Consider the following 19,967-nt stretch of genomic DNA (forward strand, 5'->3'; position numbering starts at 1 on the left):
AACAATTCATAAATAACCAAATAATTTTCTGAATTTGGAGAACAGAGTGATGTGGTTCAGACATAGATAAGGATTGATTGTCTCTATATGGAAATGACAGGACATCCAAGCTCAGTATCTCCTAGTGCTAAAAGGTAAAAAATGAGACTATTTTGCTTTCCTTTGAAATGTATTTTGAGATCTTATATAGTGCTTTCCAGGAATAATTACTACCCTACCTTATTTAAAGGAGTTTTCCAGTGGAATGCTCTATTTTGTGTGGTGGTATGGAGTCAAAATATTAGTCTTCAGTTGCATTAAATTTCTATATATAGAAAAGTTATTTTTAGTGCAGATATATTCATGGTAACTAACATCCAGTGGCAGATTATTTCAGGGATATTGGTAGCCTTAGGATCTTATCTCTTGACACCTTTCCAAACTGCACGTGCTCTCTAATGATCATTTCACGTAGTGAAATAGTAGTGATTTGAAATCACTTGCAGTTAGGCCTTCCCAGCTGCACTTGGGTTCATCCATCTCTTCTAGTTAGGTCTAACAAAAATTAGTTCTAGTAAGTTTACTTCAGAATCTTTAAAACAGCTTTGAAATTTTTTCAGTAACACAGCTTACACTGTCAGAGTGGATGACAGCATAATATGGTTGCAGCAAAGTTATGAAGACGTAGATAGCAGCAAAATTTAGTGACACTCATTTGAACTGATATGTCTAATTTATTTATGCCTTTACCACTTGTGAGCAATGTGGTAATCCCAAAAGCATGGGCATTAATTTTCATATTGTCTGGTATCACTGAGTATTCTTCCTGTGCCAATATTAATTCCTTTTTTATAATGATATTTTCAGTGTTATCAAGTTTACTGTCTTACTTGAACTAAAATTAAAATATGTGGAGCTTCTTTGTCCAGGATAACTGAAAAGCATAATTTTAAAGAAACAAGGTTAATGAGGTTGGAATAACAAGCTCAGGTTTGTATGAAATGTCATTTCCTAAGAGTAAGAATAATTCATGGTAAAATTAAGCTACATAAATTGTGTCATGGAAAAGGCTTGTTACTTAAACCATTTGTCTCTGTAGAGTTTGCTGTTGATTAAAGTCTTGCAATAGTTATTGGATGCTGTAGAGAAAGATGACAAGATGAACTAATAGTTTTTTCTAACCTCTAGTATGGTTCTTTGCCTGAAAAGGCAAGCTACACTATTTTTAGAAACTAGCTGCTTTCATAGTTGCCAGCAATCTTGGCAGTGATTTCTATTACTGTGTTTTTTAATTCTACAAATTTGCATTTCTCTTTTGAATTTTAGATACCATTCCAGGGAGACAGTGCATGTCCTCCTGCTTCTTTCTTCTTAGACAGTTTCCTAATGTCCTAATTTACCTCAACTCAATCAAGGTTAGTATTATTATTTAGTATTGGTAGTACTGTAATGCATGGAATCACTACTTACAGACTGTACTATGTGAGACACAATGGAAACATAAAAAGATGCAGAAACAACAATAAAAACAAAACACTGGAATGACAGTGGGACATAAGTGGTCAGTATGGCAAATGAATCAAAATGTAAAGAAGCAGTTTAGAAAATAGCACCATGCAGCATGGTGGGCATGATGGTCTCATCACATTTGCAATTTAACCATTATCAGGCTTTCTGGTGACATCATAGAAGATGAGGAAGATAATTAAAGGAAGACAGTGAAAAAATTTGTGGATATTTATGGGGTGGGCAGCATGGAGGGAAAAAACCCAAATGTTTTCCTAAGACTTATCAAATGAGTGATGGAGATTATTGTCAGTGGTTGGGAGACAACATTTTAATGAACAATAGTGTGTAAAGAACATAGGACATGAAGGACTCTGAAAATAATAACTCAGGGAACTGAGTTATAACTACAGGGAAAACAGTCACTGAAGGGCTAGAATAGGGAAATATTACATTAAGAATGTTATTTTTGCAGAAGTTATTTGAGTGGTACCCTGCAGACAATGTTACTTTTTTCAAAGTAAGAGAAGTTTGAAGTCAATATGATGCAGCATTATCAGATCACCAGTATTCAATGGATAAACTTACAGATACACAGTTAGATGTGAGTAAAGAGGGGGCTAGAGTGTGATTATGGGTTAAATGATTGCGGTCTTGTTACAGTGATTTGGAACTGGAGTTGTAACAACAAATTATTTGGGAGATACACGAGATGAGCAGAATGACAATATTCTAAGGAGGGTGAGATCTAAAGAAAAACATGGTTGTAATGGTGCCAAAAGCAGTTGATGAGTGAAAAAATGATGAAGGTGTAGTTTTTAAACTTTGTCTGGAAATAGACCTTTGAGGAAATCCCAGTGGCTCTAGCCACTAGCAGGGCTCCAGTGTAGTGGAATGAAGAGACATACCATTACCACCCCAAAGTGGAGTATGTGTGTAATTAAGAAAAGGAAACTAAGGGTGAGAATTTTTTTGCCTAACTTGAGCCATCTAAAAGTCATATTTCTAGTTAGAACTTGTCATCTGGTCTCAGTTTACAGACAGTGGATATAGAATTTCCAGAAAATTCATCCTGTATATTTCTCACATTTACAGTGCAGTGAATCAGCCCACAGATATGCTCAGCTCTTTCCGTTTCCATTAAAAGGTTCTTAAAAAGGTAGTTCTAACCTGAAAAGGTCAAAGTTAAATGTGATTACAAACCACCTCCAAGATATATGGGACAAAAGTTTACTCCCTCCTACAACTTTTCTTGCACGGTTGTTTTGAAGTAATTGATCATTCTCAGAATTTTTTAGCTGAGACTAAGCATGCTCAGATTTATTTAAGTCATTTCCCTCTCTTCAGCTCACAGGGATGCAAGTATTTCTTCCTTTACCATGTTACAGGCAAGGTGTAGGTGGCTTTACAGTTACCTTTTGTGTTTCATTCACAGGAATAAACTTCAGTAGAATCTCTGCAGCTCTTAAAGCGGAGCATGCACTCTGTGAAGATTATTTGTGTGATGTTCTCTCCAGAAACACTGTGTTCATCCATGATCAGTTAAAACTGCTTTAGGCATGAGAATTCTGAGAGGACACCTTATTATAAATGCATTGCTAGCTGCCCCAAGGGTGACATTATAACACTGTCAGAGATCAACTGAGAAAACAACCTGATTCAGGCTCAGCTGAGTTGTGGCCACAATGGGAATTCTTCATTGCTCATCTGGGTATCCGAGCATCTCATTGAAATGGACATCACTCAGAGGACAGTTAGTTTTATGAAAAGATTAAAGACCTCTAAAAAGACCACGAAAGAGTGAAGTCCAGTACATATAATGTGGTTTAAAAAAAAGAAAAAAAAAAAAACAACAAATAACCCTGAAACATCTGGCTGCTGTGAATGTGTTGCACCATCATCAGCATTGTTCATTTCTACTGTTTTTGGTTTTGCAGTAGGTGTGTTCTCTAGCACTTATACAGCCTGGACAGAATAACAGATTTTCTGAGTTTGGTTGCTGACAGAGTTTCTTTTCCATTTTAATTTAAAAATACAATGGAAACTATTTAAACAGAAGAAACGATTCACACAGTAAAACTGCATCTGGCTCACCAGCTTTGCTTAACCTAGGACTTGTGCTGATTCACTTCAAACTGCTATTGAGAAAGAATACAGTAAAGTGTTGTAATCTCATATGGTGGAACCCATTAGTTCACCCTAAGGGTACTGCAATGTTTTCACAAACTGAGCTTAAGATTTACCCAATTGGTTCATCCTCATGCTCTCACACAGCTTTCTATAATTGCCTGCTTGTAGACCCTAACATAGACTATTTGGGAGAAACCTAGACATTTGGCAAATGGTGGCAGCCCCCTACCTTTCCTTTCAAGGCACTAGCTTGATGTCTGTCGGTGGACTGAATCAGCGCCCTTTGTTGACTGCCTATGACAGGGAAGGGAAGAGGCTCCTCAGTGTCCCTACATCATGAAATAAGACACCACTGGGAAAGGGATTTGCCCCTTGCTTCCCATATCTTTTGTACAGTCCAACTATGCTTTTTACCTCCTCCTCAGTCTTTAATGAGGAAACAAAACAAAAATTTGACCTTCATACACAAGTTCTGTTTCCTTTATAAATATTATATAAGAAAAACATTTCTTCTTCCCTACGCTTTGCTGTGAAGCACCCAGGAGGGCTTTTCTTACAGTAACTACAGTGGATAAACCACCCTCCTTTTTTCCCCATGCTCTTTCATAAGCAGTGCACAACTGGTGGACAGGGATCATCAATCCCCATCCATGCTTGTAACTGTGATGTGTTCTATCTTATCTCTACCATTTCTGCTGATGCAGCAGTGTAGGACAGTGCTGAACGTAGAACATAGCTGACTTTTGGACATCTGAATTATACTTCACTCTGGACATCTTACCATGATAAAATCTTAGTTCTTCAGGTCAAACCCAAACATCAGGCTAGATGTTTGGTACCTGTACCTAGAGCTGCATTTTCTGCTTTGACCCATGTAGCTTTTCAACAAGATACAGCTAGATCAACCTGATGTGTCCTAAACCAGATGTGTCTTGTCTAGTATTATGGGAGAGAAAAACTTCTTGTTGCACTTCAACTAGAGAGAAGGGTAACTGTAAGCAAGACTTGTGAAGGAAGTCCTACTACATGGTATGCTGCCTGCTGTAGCCCAGTACTGTGCTCCACCTCCATCATGCGATCCAGTGTGTCAGACTAGCATCTGTCACATAACCAGATCCACAGGATCTCTTGATAAACCTTGACAAGTCTTGGAAAAACAAAAGTGTTCATCTCCTTAAAGACTTCAGGGAGTCAACTGCCTATTTACCCACCCTAGTGGTGAAATAAGTGCTTGGGAGGTGAAAGAGACCATGGCAGCACAGCATGTCTTCACATGCCCCAAGTGAAAATTATACCCACAAAGGCTGCCACTGCAATTTTGAACTTGGAACATTTTCCAGATCTCTCATAGTTAATACTGTGGAATGTTTCAGCTGTGTTTGTAGTCATGAATGTAGAATGGAAAGCTAGTCCATAATTTTTCTGCCCAGTGTTTATAAATACCGTATGTTCCTAATGTGGGTTTTTCTTTTTCCTTCCCATTGTCTTTATATGGTCTGACTCAGACTGGGGGTTAGGGGTGTATTTTTAATGTTATTATATCATGGGAGGAGGAGTTTTTCATTTTATTTATTTGAGCTTTATCCACGTGTCTTCTTTTTCAGAGTTACTTCTACAATGATGACACTTTTAACTTCAACTATGCTCAAGCCAAAGCTGCAACGGGCAATTTTAAAGAGGCTGAAGAGGTATGTATTTACTTTCTTTAAAAAACAGCAATGGAAACATTTCCCCCCTGCTCCACTCTTTCGTTCCATTTCTCCCTCCAGATCTTCATGTTGGTTAAAAGTAAGCAGGTTGTGTGGAATATCTTCTTACCCTTCTTAGAGGAACTGAAACTCTCAGTGAATACTATTCAGAAAAGATTATCTTGCTAATCTTGTAATGTGAGGTATATGGGGAGTCATGCTGCTTGTGATGCATCACAAGCGTGCTTGCAGCTACCTCTAATTGATCAAAGAATGGCCTCTTAATCAGATTTCCTCTGCTTTGTCTGGGATCCCAGGCACTCTTTGTTCAGACTGATTAGGGCATGCTGAGTAAAAGACACTGAATAGTTAAAAGCTTTTAGGTGTCCCTAGAAATTTTTGTTTAAAAAAAAAATCTTCCTCTGGGAGATGTGGGAGGAAAAGAGGAAGTGCTCACTATCTTATTCAGCAGCATCCACATGCAGCTGGAAGAGATTAACTTCTACACCCAGTACTTTTTTATGTCTGTGCAGCAGAAACTTAATTACGACTAAAATATGCAAAAGCAAATAGTTATTATGAAGATGGAAGCAACATTTTCCACAAGACCAGAAAGAAGACAAGCCACAAAAAAAAATCCCTACCACGTAGTCTAAAGTGAATCATATAGGTTTGGTTGGTTTGGGAGTTATGTTTTTGTTCTGTTTTTCCTGTCTCTCTAACTTTTTAACTCTTCAGGTTTGTCAATAACAGAACCTTCCTGGTTTTACAGTTTGTCTCCCCCCTGTCCTGACCCCCTCACCCAGCACCCTTACCCCTTAATTTCTGTGACCTGAAATTTCATCTGTCTTTAAGAAAAATATTCCAAGACTGTCAGGGAAATGGATAGATATTTCAATTCACCAAGCTTTCAATTCACTTAGCTTAATGAAAATCTTTCAAAACTATGCTAGTGGGCTATCCTGATTCCTGAGACTTCATAAAAATGATAGTCCTATAAGTAAGTGTTAGTAGCAGCCAGGCAACAAAGGAACACAAAAGTGTAGCTGCTGTTAATATACATTTTTTCTCTTACGTTTTTTAGAAGTTGTTCTATAGAAACTTGTGTTATGTAGCTGATGCATTTAAATAACAGAATTATGTAGTTAAATTGATTCATCTGGCCTCATGTCTGATCTCTGGTTGTGATGACACTTCCGCATAAAGATCAGCCTTCCCCAGTGTCTCATAAACTTGTAAAACATCTCCACACATAGCACTTATTAAGTTATATAAAAGCATACCTCCCTGGACATAATGAAATAAAACCTATGATAAAGTGCTACTTACAGTGATAATACTGCTTTTTTTTAATTTTTTCCCTATTACTCCTTCTCCCTCCCCCCAAAATTAGGGGTTCAGCAATGTTTAAGCAATACAAATGTTAGTAATTTGTGGAACTCACTGTTCCAGTACATACATCTGCTCCTATAAAGGTATTTTGAGTTTTTCCAGTAGCATCCAGTATAGTTAGAAATATACTAGAGAGACACATAAATAGCTTATTTTATCTGTGAGCAAAGCCAGAGTACATTTTAAAATGTATAACTTCCCACACACACATCCCTTCAGATGTAGAATGTAATAAACCTGTATTTGTACGGTAAGTTACAAAAGATGAATGCTTTGCCTCAGAACCTTACTGAAACCAAAATGGTTAGAAATGGCTTGTTGGTGACCTGGAATGATCTCTGACGTGTGGGGAGGAAAGGCTCATCTATATGTGAAACTTCTGGTATTTCAAGAAGATGCTAATGTAATTGCTTGCATCTCTTTCTAAACAAACACATTCCAAATAGCTTTTCCCACAGGCCCAGTGTTCCTTTGTGCTGTTTGTGTTGCATGGCCGCCCACTGGCACTTGTTCAGAGCAGGCCGCACCCTCTGCTCAGCTTGGCACTCTGAAACTGCACAAGTCCCTCGACAAGTGGGGCACTGTGTGAATCCTCCACCTACCCCACACAGAATAGGGATGTCCCTACACTGCACTTAAGCCACGAAGAATTTGTGTGGCTTAAGCCTTAGCTGCGTGTTGAAACGAGGTAGGTTTGCCTTCTGTTTGTTTAAAAGTACATGCATGTATAATCTTCCATTTTCCTTCTTCCTGCAGGTGTTCCTTTTGATCCAGAGTGAGAAGATAAAGAGTGATTTTATTTACCTTAGCTGGCTAGCTCGCTGCCGTGAGTCACTTTACTCTCAACATTGCAGAATACAGATCCTCCTCTATTGCGTCAGTCCTGGCAATCCACTTTCCTAATTGAATTTAATGTTGTAGGTGGATTCTGGACTATGAAAGTGAAAAGCTGATTGCACTAGTTATAGTGTGGGTGGTTATTGCACCTTCGTACATCTGGCTTTTATAAGCAATTACTGCTTCAGTGCAATGCTCTTATAGTACTGTCAGTGCAGCTTTGTCCTGACCAGTGACTCTTTTTCTTCTCAATTGTCTATTCAATTGCTTGACTGAAGGCTTTCTGTCTTTAAAGACTGAGTTACAGCTCTAAAATGTTCAGAGTAAAACACGAAATAGAAGCATTCATACTGGGTCAGGCCCAAGGGTCAGTCTGCCTCCAAGGGTGGCCAACGTCAGATGTCTAGGGAAGAGAAGAATCAGGCAAGCATATGTGGTATTTTGATTCCTACCATATTACTCCACATGTTGTCCAAACTCCTGTGCCCGAGGGATATCCTTTATAATCTCCAGCATGTTTTTTATTTCACAAACCTCTTCTATTCTTTCCTTGAACACTGGAAACTTTTGCTGTGTTTATTATTCTATAGCAAATCTTATTTACTTTTTCTGAACCAGTTTTTAAAACATTGCAGAGTACACCTCAGTACGGATACAGCTACAGTGCCACATACAAAATAATATAGAGGTGGACTTTTCTAATGACTCAAGTCTGAGACTCCCTAGGCTAATTTGTTTTCTTTACAGTGCCTCAATACAAAAATGTTCCATATCAAACAATTTTCAGTAGTTATACCCGAAATATAAATATGTAGGGTTTGGGATATTATGCCATACTGCAGATGTAGTAAACATCTCTTAACATGATCTTTCACAGAATATACTGAGTTGAAAGGGACCACAAGCATCATTGAGTCCAGCTCTTAGCCCTGCACAAGACCATCCCCAAGAGTCACACCATGTGCCTGAGAGTATTGCCCAAACACTTCTTGAATGCATTGTCTTGTATAAAAAATTTCTATAATGCTTTCTATTCTGTTCCTTAATCACACCTGAAATCATGAGAGTTGTTCTTATTGCTGTGAAATATAAATTGAGATGTAAACACCATAATTATTCCTCTTGACATTGACGTTCTCTGATGAATTGGCTGTTATCACTAGTAAGGCAGAAGATAAGGACAAGTTTTCCTTCCCAGGCTCATGCTCACGCTGAGGCATGCATTTACATTAAGCAAAGAAATACAGGAACGTCTATTCCACCTGCCATTGAGTATTGTGTGTGGCATATTCTTTTCACAATTTCAGCTTTTTCTTCTTATTGCAGATATTATGAATAAGAAACCACAGTTGGCCTGGAAGCTCTATCTGAAGATGGAAACCTCAGGGGACTCCTTTAACCTGTTGCAGCTCATTGCAAATGATTGCTACAAAGTGAGTTTTCTCTTCAGAGCTTGGTATATGACATGTTAATTTGATGGTTGTCCCAATAGTCATTTTTGGATACTTTTTATCATTGTCATCACTAGTGAACTTTCTTTTATAACAGCAAGATGTCTAATAATGTGGATGAGTTGGCAAGGGTTAGTCAGTATTTTAACCTACAGGCCTGCTTGATAGACAACCCATTGATTAAAACGTTGGTAAATTACTGCATGCTTGAGCTATCAATAATAACAGTTTATTCTCCTCCTAGGGCTTCATTATGGGTAGAATTGACAAAAAACTTTTAATGAAAAAAAATCTAGCATAGATTTGGCAAGGAGCCTCATGCTGCTTTTTTTTCCTGGGACAGTATTATGTTTTCCTTAAAGTTTGTAATGGCAATGAGAGATACTCCTTGTGATCTCAAAAGCATTATTGTAAAACTGAGGGAATTATCTCTTGCACATCTTTCAAGTACTCAGTCCACCATCTTACCCTAGAAGTCTTGTTGCTCAGGCAAGTGACTATGCCTCTGGTGTTTCCCATAGCTGCAATTTGTGAAAGCAAGTTGGAAAACAGACATGTAAAAACTCTCTCCAGACCATTTAAAGTCTTACTTAAATCAGTTGATTGCTTTGTCTAAATTCTTCTCAAAACCTTATTGTACTCAAGAGGAGAAGCAGCTCCACATTTTGGATTCATCTCGAGCTCTGAAAAACTGCACTTAAAGGGCTAAATTTTTCAGCCTAATTATGTGTCTACATATAGCCATAAATGCTCCAAAGGCCAAGGAATTTAATTTCAAGAATTGTTACTATGGTGTTAAATGTCTTTCTACACTAGCAGCTGCTTGTACCTCTTCCACTAAATAGCAAGGTCCATGTTGAGTTTATGTGGCATTTTTCAGTTGTTTCTGAAACATTACATTATATTAGAGGTCCACAGACAGCACCAGAAATGTAACTTAAGAAGGCAGTTGCACTAGGCTTTGCTCAACAGAAAGCAGAATGAGCATGGATAGAGCAAGGTCAACAGTGTCCTTAGACTAGGTGTAGCCGAATGCCCCATTGCTGTGCTGACAGAAGTTGTTCAGTGAGGAAGCTAGGATAAAGGACTTTTGGCTAATTTCTTGATGCTTTTTATGCAATTGCCCATCTTGTCCATATAGGGAACAGCACATGACTTGGGGTGAAGCATTTACTACTTTAGTGTCAGATAGAAGGAGGACATTAAACCTATATCTGCTTAGTGGAACTAGATCAGATACTAATTTGGATAGATCAGTAACAATTTTTTCTTTTTAGCTGACACATCTGATACCGTTTATTTTCGCTATCTTTATTCCCATCCATTTAAGTGCTTTCCAGTCACCAGTGATTCAAATCAACTTTTATGTGAAGAAAAGAGAATTAGTACTCATTCTGTAGTACCAGTGTTTCTCTGACTAAAGTTTCCCAATGTAACTCCCTCAGCCTACCCTTTTTTCTCTGCAGAGGCTTCCAGCTACCAAAGGATGGGAGGTTATGCTCAGTCTACCTTCTGTGCTCTCTCATGGGAAGATGCCACTCACAAACAACATTGCTATTCAGGCTTGCCCAAGTGGAGAACACTCACAGTCATAGATGCAGCCTACGAGCTATGCTGACTTCAAAATCCACAGTTAATATGGTCACTCCTTTTGCACTGAGTGTTGCCAAGCAACTTGCTTCTGGTTCCCAAACACAAGTAGAGAACCTAAAGCAGAGTACACACTGGATTTTCCTATGCTCAGAAAAATTTTGGATTATGGAGTCACTGAATCTTCTTTTGTACTGTACTGTAACAGTGAAAAAACCATTTTAACTCCTAAGTTAAACCCACAAGACGTACAAATATGTGACCATCTCTACATGTGGAAATATGATTCTATTTTCAAATGTTTGGACTGGTTTGAGGTTGATATTTGGTCAAGGGCTTTGGTATAATTGGCACGACGCTAGATAAGGGCACCTCAAAAAGGATGTTATAATACCTCCTCTATAAAACTGAAATGTCCCTGTTCTGTGTCACTTGATGCCTACAGAAAAACAGGAAAATGCACGTTGCTTCTATGACTTACTTCTCATTTCAGAAAACTGAGCTCAATGTTTTTAATCTCCTTCTGAAAGATGATCATACAGGCAGGAATAATGTTCACTTTCTTTGCAGATGGGTCAGTTTTACTATTCAGCCAAAGCGTTTGATGTTCTGGAGAGACTGGACAATAATCCTGAATACTGGGAAGGCAAGAGAGGTGCTTGTGTGGGTGTATTTCAAATGATCTTAGCTGGCCGAGAAGCAAAGTGAGTATTCTGTGTTGTATTTGAATTTATTTTGCTCTTTTCCTGTTTTCAGTTAGCTGTAAGATAGAATCATAATCTTAGCTTTAGGAGTCCATATCTTTTTCCAATTCATTATTGACCTTTCAGAGAATAGACACTCTGGCCAGTGGTTCCATATGCAGTTTTCAATTTGAAGTGTATCTTCCACGACAGTATATGGTGAAGAATAACTTATCAGCGAATGCTATGAACTGTAAGACACCAAAATACATTAGTCATCATACTACAAGAAAAGTTAGGCTATAAATGTAGTAGTATGTTCATGAGCTGGGGGAAAGCAACTTTACTTCATATCGATGGCATAAGAATGAAAACTGTCACATGACATTTTAGGGTTCATAGAATAGAACTAAGGAAATGTTTATTCAACACTAAGAAGGACACGATTTCTCCAAACAATGAGTAGATGAGACTGTTTTCACTGAAATTTGCTTTCTGAAGACACTGTCTATGTGAGACAAACATACATACTTGATGAAAGATTAAAGGAAATCATCCATGTTACTGATAATTTTGGTTTCGGCCCATTTCACTGGATGGGAGAATGAGAGAGAGTAGTGAGGCTGTATTTAAGAACTATTCCCTTGTGAATATTCTGCGGTGATGCCAGATGGCCATCGTCCATCAGGCCAAAGTTGCTGTTTCCTATGTGACTGACAGGTGTGTATCTTGGCTTCTACACCTTCCTTCCATTCACTTCTCTGCTGGAATAATCTCACTTACTATAGCACCTTACAAGTGTCCTTTTAGCAATCACTGCAGCAGATGCAGTAAAATACATATAGCTTCTCTGTTTTTCAAAATATGCAAACAAGTTCTTACTGCAAACTAGCTGGCTAACTGCAGCAGAATACTGGTTTATCCTATTGGTAATGTTCGTTTCCCTGTTATTTGTGTTTATGTGTAAGGTGCTTTGGCAGTATTAAGCTAAATGTTGCCATACTAAAGACTAGCAAATAACATTAAAGATTGAAAAAAAAGTTTGCTTTGTTCTATTTTGCAAGTAAACATTTATATATAAATACACACACATGCACACACTAAGCTCTAAACTGATTACATTTTGCTGGAGTTTTTTTACTTTTAATTTCTATACAATTGTATAGAAGACTTTTTGTTTGGTTGGTTGGTTTTTGTCCCTGGGATCTCATCAACTGTGCATTTTAACCTTTTTCTGCCCTGCAGATGAACGGACCTCTCTATCTAGGAGGTCCATGTTTTGCAAAATAGTTTGATTGTTGTTTATTGTATCAGTTGAGTCTTAGCCTCATTTAAATCTTTGTTTCCACCTTTGTAGAGAGACTCTGCGGGAAGTACTGCATCTTCTGAAGAGCAATGGTAATTCTCAAGTAGAATATATTGTCCGCATCATGAAAAAGTGGGCCAAGGAGAACCGAGTCCCTGTTTAAGTCAGTACCACAAAATGAACTGGGTCAGTTGCTACTGTATATCTGGCTGCAAGATGTGGGTTTTGGTTTCTCCTGTGCATTCTGACTATCCTTCCTTGCAGGATTTTAGACATTCAAGCAGGTTGACCCAGCTGAGGAAGAGTGTACTGCAGTGAGATTGCAAAACATTCAGCAAGTTGGTTCTTTTTTTAATTAAAACATTTTATATCTTGCACCACTCTCTATTCCTCAATGTTTCTTTTTTTCAGTAGTAATTTTAACTGTCCACAAGTAAAGTGCTCCTCAAATATTGCCCAGATTTCTCCCCAAGAGTTACTGAACTGCTTTGTGATTTGTTTTTTTCCAGCAAGCCTTCTGGCCTCTGGAGAAGAATTATTTGTTAAATGACTGAGACAAGCCTTCTTCAGCAAGTGATAGAATATGGCAAATAAGAGATGGTAATGGTGATGACCAAAAGGCTACTAGGGTATCAGATAATACAGAAGACTTATCATAGAATCATACAATCATAGAACGGCTTGGGTTGAAAGAGACCTTAAAGATCATCTGGTTCCAACCTGCCTGCCATGGGCAGGGACACCTTCCATTAGACCAGGTTGCTCAGAGCTCCATCCAACCTGGCCTTAAACACTAACAGGGTTGAGGCAACTTCTCTAGGCAACTTGTTCCAGTGCCTCACCACCCTCACAGTAAAGAATTTCTTCCTAATATCTAAGTTAAACCTGCTCTCTTTCAGTTTGAAGCCATTTCCCCTTGTTCTGTCTCTCTCCATCTTTCTTGTAGGACTTCTATATGTTACCTCTCTGGGCTAAAATACAAATCATATTCTGAGCACTAGCCCTTTCTGGATAAATTTCAGTAACTAATATCTTAATTTCTTTTTTGTTGTTGTTGTTTTTGTCTAAGGCTTGTTTTCTCTCCTATCATCTTTTTCAAAGCATGGAGATTTATTGGTCTGTATTGTTCAATCTTGTTTTGAAGTTTAACACTCAAAACATTCATGTTAATGTAGTACACATGAGAAATCTATTTAGTTTAGCAATCTGGTGGATAAAAAGATGTTCTGAATCATTTTCTTCAGCATTTACCACTGTCACGAGCAACCATATTCATTATACTTTTGGATTTATTAGACTCTTCTGTTTTTTAAGGAGAACAGCTCAGGGAATACGTAATTCTAAAAAAAGCAAGAGTTGTAACATAAAAATGTGTTATATATTTGGTAGTTGTGATGGCTTTGGTCAGTTACCAGAGGACTGAGACTCTAAACAGGTCACTCCCCTTTTGCGTTAAGCTCTCCCCATCCCCCTCCAATAATGAAGGGACAATACGAAGGCATATAAGTAAAAAAATAACAAATTACTAAAGAAAATAGCAGTCACTACAATTATACAAATGAAAATAGTTTAAACCAGCAAAGGGGAGAGAGGTTTCCATGCTGGACCATGCGGCTTGGTAGAACAAAGAAAAACAATATGGCAAACAAGTTTCTGCGATCTAATGCCCTCCCCCAGCCAGAAAACAACAGAGAACAGAGGCAAAGCAAGACCTGGAAAACTATTTTGTCCAAAAGGAGGTGTGCTGCTGAAAACACTGACTCAGCAGTGGCAGCAAAGTGGCGACTCCAGGCTTACGGCAGCTGGGACTTGGGGGGGTTGTTGCCACCAAGCTCTCCCGATCCAGTCCAGGCCGTGGCAGCCCTGGCAGTGACCGTCACTAGGCTTCAGAAAAACAGCTGCCCCTCCCTCCAGCAGCAGGGGAAGAGCATACACCCTTGCCCTTCCAGTCCATGGCTTTTTTCCCTGTCAAGCCCATGCCCCCCATGATGATGTGACAGTGTCAATATTCATCGCTAAAGCTCCACCCACTGGCTTTGTAACCATAACATTATCCACCCCTTACTCTATACCATCCACATTATGCCCAGATTTACACCTTTCAACTATATACATACATCTCTCTCTATATATATGCACATATAATTATACAAACAATGGTATTATTTCAGTGATCACCAACCATTCCCCCAAGATGTTTTGTTGAGTTCATTTAGTCAATGGGATGTATGGTATACAATGGCAGTATCATTCAGCAAACAGTATTATACATACAATTCAATATGAGAGATGGTTTTCACCCAAAATCAGGTCCCCTTGAGGTACACGTGGTGTTCCCCTGTCCCTCTGCATTAGTCAGCAAGTGCACCCAGGTCCTTGAGCAAAAACAATCCCATGGATGGGCTTGTTCTTTCTTGAGGCAGGAGTAATCCAAACTATCTTTCGTATTTCTCATATGCACCACAGGGACTTCATCTACGGTACACAAGGGTTCTGATTGGGCAGGGCCAGCTTGATTGGTAGAGCCTCTAGTATTGACTAACTAGGTGGCATTTGCTAAATATAGATCCAAATGTTTGAAGGTCCCACCACCTGTTGCCTTCAATGTGGTTTTTAACAGTCCATTGCACCATTCAGTTTTCCCAGAGGCTGGTGCTTGATAGGGAATATGATACACCCACTCAATACCATGCTCTCTGGCCCAGGTGTCTATGATGCTATTCTTGAAATGAGTCCCATTGTCCGATTCAATTCTTTCTAGGGTGCCATGTCGCCACAGGACTTGTTTCTCAAGGCCCAAGATGGTGTTCTGGGCAGAGGCACGGGGTACATCTCTGGCCATCCAGTGGCTGTTTCCACCATTGTAAGCATGTAGTGCTTGCCTCCACGTGTTTGTGGGAGTGTGATGTAAGTGATCTGCCAGGCCTCCCAACATTTATATTTCAACCACCGCCCCCCATACCACAAGGGCTTTACTCTCTTGGCCTGCTTGATTGCAGCACATTTCACAGTTATGGATAACCTGGGAGATAGTGTCCATGGTTAAATCCACCCCTCGATCATGAGCCCATCTGTATGTTGCATTTCTTTCCTGATGACCTGAGGCATCATGGGCCCACCGAACCACAAATAATTCACCCTTATGTTACCAGTCCAGATGTACCTGAGACACTTCAGTCTTTTCCTGTTTGTTGTTATGATGCTCCTTGTTGGCCTGACTCTGGAGTACATGTGCATCTACATGATGAACTTTCATGGTCAGCTTCTCCACCCGGGGAAGTGATGTCTTGCCACACTTCAGCAGCCCAGATGGGTTTCCCTTTGTGGTGCCAATTGGCCTTTTTCCATCAAACCAGCCACCCCCACAGAGCACTTACTGACATCCACGAGTCAGTGTAGAGGTAGAGTGTTGGCCACTTCTCTCTATTTCAGTGACATCTAAAGCCAGCTGGACAGCTTTGAGCTCTGCAGCTGGGTCTGATTTGAATCACCTTGTCCCTTGGTAGCTTCTGCAACTTGCCACATAGGGCTCCATATGCCAGCTTTCCATTTTCAGTTTGTACCTACAGTATGACAGGAACCATCAGCAAAGAGAGCTTATAGCTTTTCATTTTCTGATAGCTGATTATCTGGTGAGGCCTCCTCAGCACTGGTCACCTGCTCCTCTTCCTGATAGTCTACAATTCTCACCTTCCGGCCAGTTCATGATGATCTCCAAGATCTCTTGGTGATTAGGATTTCCTATCCGTGCTCGCTGTATGATGAGAGTGATCCATTTAATTCATACAGCATCAGTGGTATGTGTGGAAGGAATTTTTCCTTTGAAATCCCCCTCAGCAGTGGCAGTTGGGGTGCCAGGAGGAGCTGTGCTTTAGTGCCAATCACTTCTGAGGCAGCTCAAACCGCTTCATAAGCTGCCAGTATCTCTTTTTCAGTTGGAGTGTAACAGGCCTCAGATTCTTTGTATCCCTGACTCCACAACCCCAGAGGTTTTCCTTCCCGGGCAGTTTTTGCCAGTGGCTCCAGAAAGGACCCTTCTCCCCGGCTGCAGTGTAGAGCACATTTTTTACAAGGGCCTCACTTGAAATTGTTCTTCCATGTCACAAGGCAGAGAAGGCTTACAATCTGACTGTACTCTGGGACATGCATTCCCCAAAAGCCCACAGCACCTAAGAAAGCCTGGTTGGTGGGGACATAGCTGCTATTTTGCTAATCACCTCTATTGGAATCTGGCAATGAGCATCTTGCCACTTTACTCCTAGGAACTGAATTTCCTGGGCAGGTCCTTTGGCCTTATTTTGTTTAATGGCAAAACCAACTTTCAGGAGAATCTGGATTATCTTCTCTCCTTTGTTAAAAACGTTGTCTGCCATGTTTTCCCATACAGTGATGTCATTGACGAACTGTAAGTGTTGTGGAGCCTCACCCTTTTCCAGTGCAGTCTGGATCAGCCCATGGCAAATGGGCTGTGTTTCCACCCCTGGGGCAGTCAGTTCCAAGTGTGTGAATATTCATTGATGAAGCTCCACCCCCTGGCTTTGTAACCAGAACCATGTAGTGAAAAAACATTTGTATATTATTTATAAAAGGAAACTTTAAATTTTATAAATTTGTAAAATACTTAAATTTTTATCTTTTGGAGGGAATTCAGAATACCATATTCTATACTGTCTGTGCATTGATTAAAGCTCTTAATTGAATGTCTGGTTGGTCTGTGTTGCTTCCTCTTGCAGAAGTTGAAATAGCATATTCATTTTGCTGTGGAAGAGGGCAGGTTTGAGGCTGGTCTTAAGCGCATGTTCATTAATCAGTCAAAGGCAAGCCCAATGGCCTTGGTCCTGATCTTATGGTAGTTTGCTGAAAATAAGGCAGCTAGGTATATATGGAACATACACACCTCTCTGCCATTTAACATGTCAGTGTTTTTACTGCTTCAAGCAAAAAATGTGGGTATCATCATTCAGGTGTCTAGAAGTACATTGATAGTTGTGGCTACTTGCATTTACATGTAGAAACTGATCCATCATAATAGCAACAGTACCAGAGCCTTTCAGCAGGGGCAGGAGCAATGTTACACTCATTCAAAAGAGGTGTGAAAGGAGCAGTATTTTCACTGAAAGCAGTTACAAAACACGTTTCACTTCTAAATGTGAATTTTTCTTTCCATCCCAGTTTAATTAACTTGGAAACAGATCGGGAATACAATTATGAATCTTGGTACAAAGCTTCAAAAAATCATGTTGGTGGCTTTGTAGCAGATGTTAAATGCATCTAATTACTCCCTTTATTGAAGCTTAACCTGCAGGAGAGCTGAAGAGCATTCAAATCCATTACAGACCATTTTACATATTGGTTGAATATTTTGAAATAAGTGTGATGGATAAGGGCTTGGGGAGTAATTTTAAATTCTCATCTGTGACCAGTGAAGAAGTTTTTTAAAACCTCACCTTTATTTACTGTAGTCATAATGTCATATTTGATATGCTAAATAATATGTGGTTTAGCACAGTGCATTTTATTGACTGGTAATAAAGCTTTTGTCATTTAAGATATAACAGGGGAATGCAGAGCTTTGCCTTGAGCACTGATGAAATAAAAGATACATATTGTCTTAGCATTTAGGTCTTGGTAATGGAACAGATATGTAGGTACTATTAAAATGCAGAACAAGAAAAGTACAGAAATACTGGTGTTTATTTTACCTTAGAAATATGTCTCGAATGTACCTCCCATTGTTTAATCTGAGATCTTATTCAAAGAACAGATGTGAGAATAGGAGATGCCTTAGCTGATACAGAAGTAGAATTTAATAAAGTATATCTAAAGCTTTTTCTCAGATAGAGTTAACAAAATTTTATCCCTGCCCATTTCCATATTTCCCTAAACTAGAAATTTAAGGAGTCAAGGTACTCTAAATAGGATGGCTAGGAGTGAAGGTAGATATGGAGGAAAACAACAAAAGTAACCCATTCAGAACAAGCAGGCAGTGAAGAATGCATGGGCAGAGTCAGGGAACGGGTAAGTTTATTGGGTCAGGAGTAAGTGAAAAAAAATTGGAACAGTGGCATTTCAAATAATGTAATGGAAGGGAGAGTAAGGCAGAAAGAAATTGCTACATCATTAGAATTTCAAGGAAGAGTATGGAAATTACAGTTATTTCTTATACTCTGAATAAGCATCTGATTCTGGAAAAATAAGCTACAGAGAATACATAGAAGGTACTGTGCTAGCAATCATATAATTAACAATGCCCGGTAAAGAAAGCCAAACCCAAAACAGCGTGTAACTGCTTTTAGTTGGGTGCTGACCCATTCCTGATAGATAATGAAGTCAACCTTGAATTAAACTTCAGGTAATACCTGAACAACATCTATGCCAGTAACATCTAAGTGATTACAGTGCAGAGGAGGACATTTATCCTATCTGCTGCTGTGAGTTCCAGGATAACAGCTGCTTTGGGCAGTATCTGAATTGATCCAATATAGCAGCAACCTTCTTGGATTACTTCTGGAATCCAGCATATAACTTCTAGTAACACCTGGAGCCAAGTAATGTACTAAACTGGAGGTGGCAAGTTCATTGTGAAAGAAAAGTCATGTCACATTCCAGCTCTGAACTGTAGCAGGCATTTAGGTTTATGTGGCTCCCTCAACTTGAAGATTGCTCATTGATCTTCTTAAGCTGTCTAAGGTTGATTAAGGAACTTGGCCATTAGCTAGTAAGACACAAAGTAAACAATTACATATATAGCTGGTGCTACGTGTAGCTTCACTTCATGGGAGCTATACATACATTGAAGAAAACATCTGGGTTTTGCCAGTTGGTTTACTCTTTAACCCATTTTTCCCTATATTATCTCCAGAAATAATTTCCACTCACTCTTTTTGGAGTTTCATTTCCAGACATCCTTCTCCCCTTTTTATCTATTCATACAATCATTGAATAAGTAGATAAATGCATGAAAGTGTTACCAGTAACCTTAAAATCAAGTCATTAATCAACAGCTAGATAAACTGGCCTGACACTACACAGTGCAAGATGGTAGATTTCATCAGCTAATCTTTGTGTTGAATACAATAGCTAACTCGACTTACCATAAAATATTTGCCAGAAAAACTTAAGAGTCTTAATTTGAAAGTGGATAATGGAAAATCCATAGTTTTACTTTGCAATTTATTCAAATGGTTAAATCACATTTGCTGTTTTAGAAATTGTACCTTAATTCTAAATTGAACTTGTTTGGCCTTGTTTTCTAATATTTGATTCTTCCAACAATCATTGTTGCTGTTAGCCATTAAAGCCTGGCATTCTTTGGTTTGGTTTGGGTTTTTCGGTGGTTTTTAGTTTTAGGGTTTTTTTTTCATCTTTAGGTATGCATAAAGTGCAGCAAGTCAACTCTGTATGA

General features: G+C 39.0%; 1 protein-coding gene across 4 annotated transcripts in view; it reads left to right on the forward strand.

Annotated features, from left to right (window-relative positions):
* The window catches only part of TTC26 (tetratricopeptide repeat domain 26), a 56,334-nt gene that overhangs the window by 33,102 nt on the left and 3,265 nt on the right, over positions 1 to 19,967 (forward strand). For 2 of the 4 annotated variants that reach the window (XM_017827694.1, XM_017827697.1), the window contains exons 13-18: positions 1,306 to 1,394; positions 5,220 to 5,303; positions 7,452 to 7,521; positions 8,859 to 8,965; positions 11,144 to 11,277; positions 12,614 to 12,936. In XM_017827694.1, coding sequence (XP_017683183.1) covers positions 1,306 to 1,394; positions 5,220 to 5,303; positions 7,452 to 7,521; positions 8,859 to 8,965; positions 11,144 to 11,277; positions 12,614 to 12,725 — 596 coding nt within the window. In that variant the 3' untranslated portion in view covers positions 12,726 to 12,936. Of the gene's footprint in view, positions 1 to 1,305; positions 1,395 to 5,219; positions 5,304 to 7,451; positions 7,522 to 8,858; positions 8,966 to 11,143; positions 11,278 to 12,613; positions 12,937 to 19,967 lie in introns of those variants that run through there. The other 2 variants (XM_017827695.1, XM_017827696.1) reach the window with 2 other exon arrangements.

Source organism: Lepidothrix coronata, unplaced genomic scaffold (genome assembly GCF_001604755.1).
Source record: "Lepidothrix coronata isolate B3197 unplaced genomic scaffold, Lepidothrix_coronata-1.0 Scaffold141, whole genome shotgun sequence".
Classification (NCBI taxonomy): domain Eukaryota; kingdom Metazoa; phylum Chordata; class Aves; order Passeriformes; family Pipridae; genus Lepidothrix; species Lepidothrix coronata.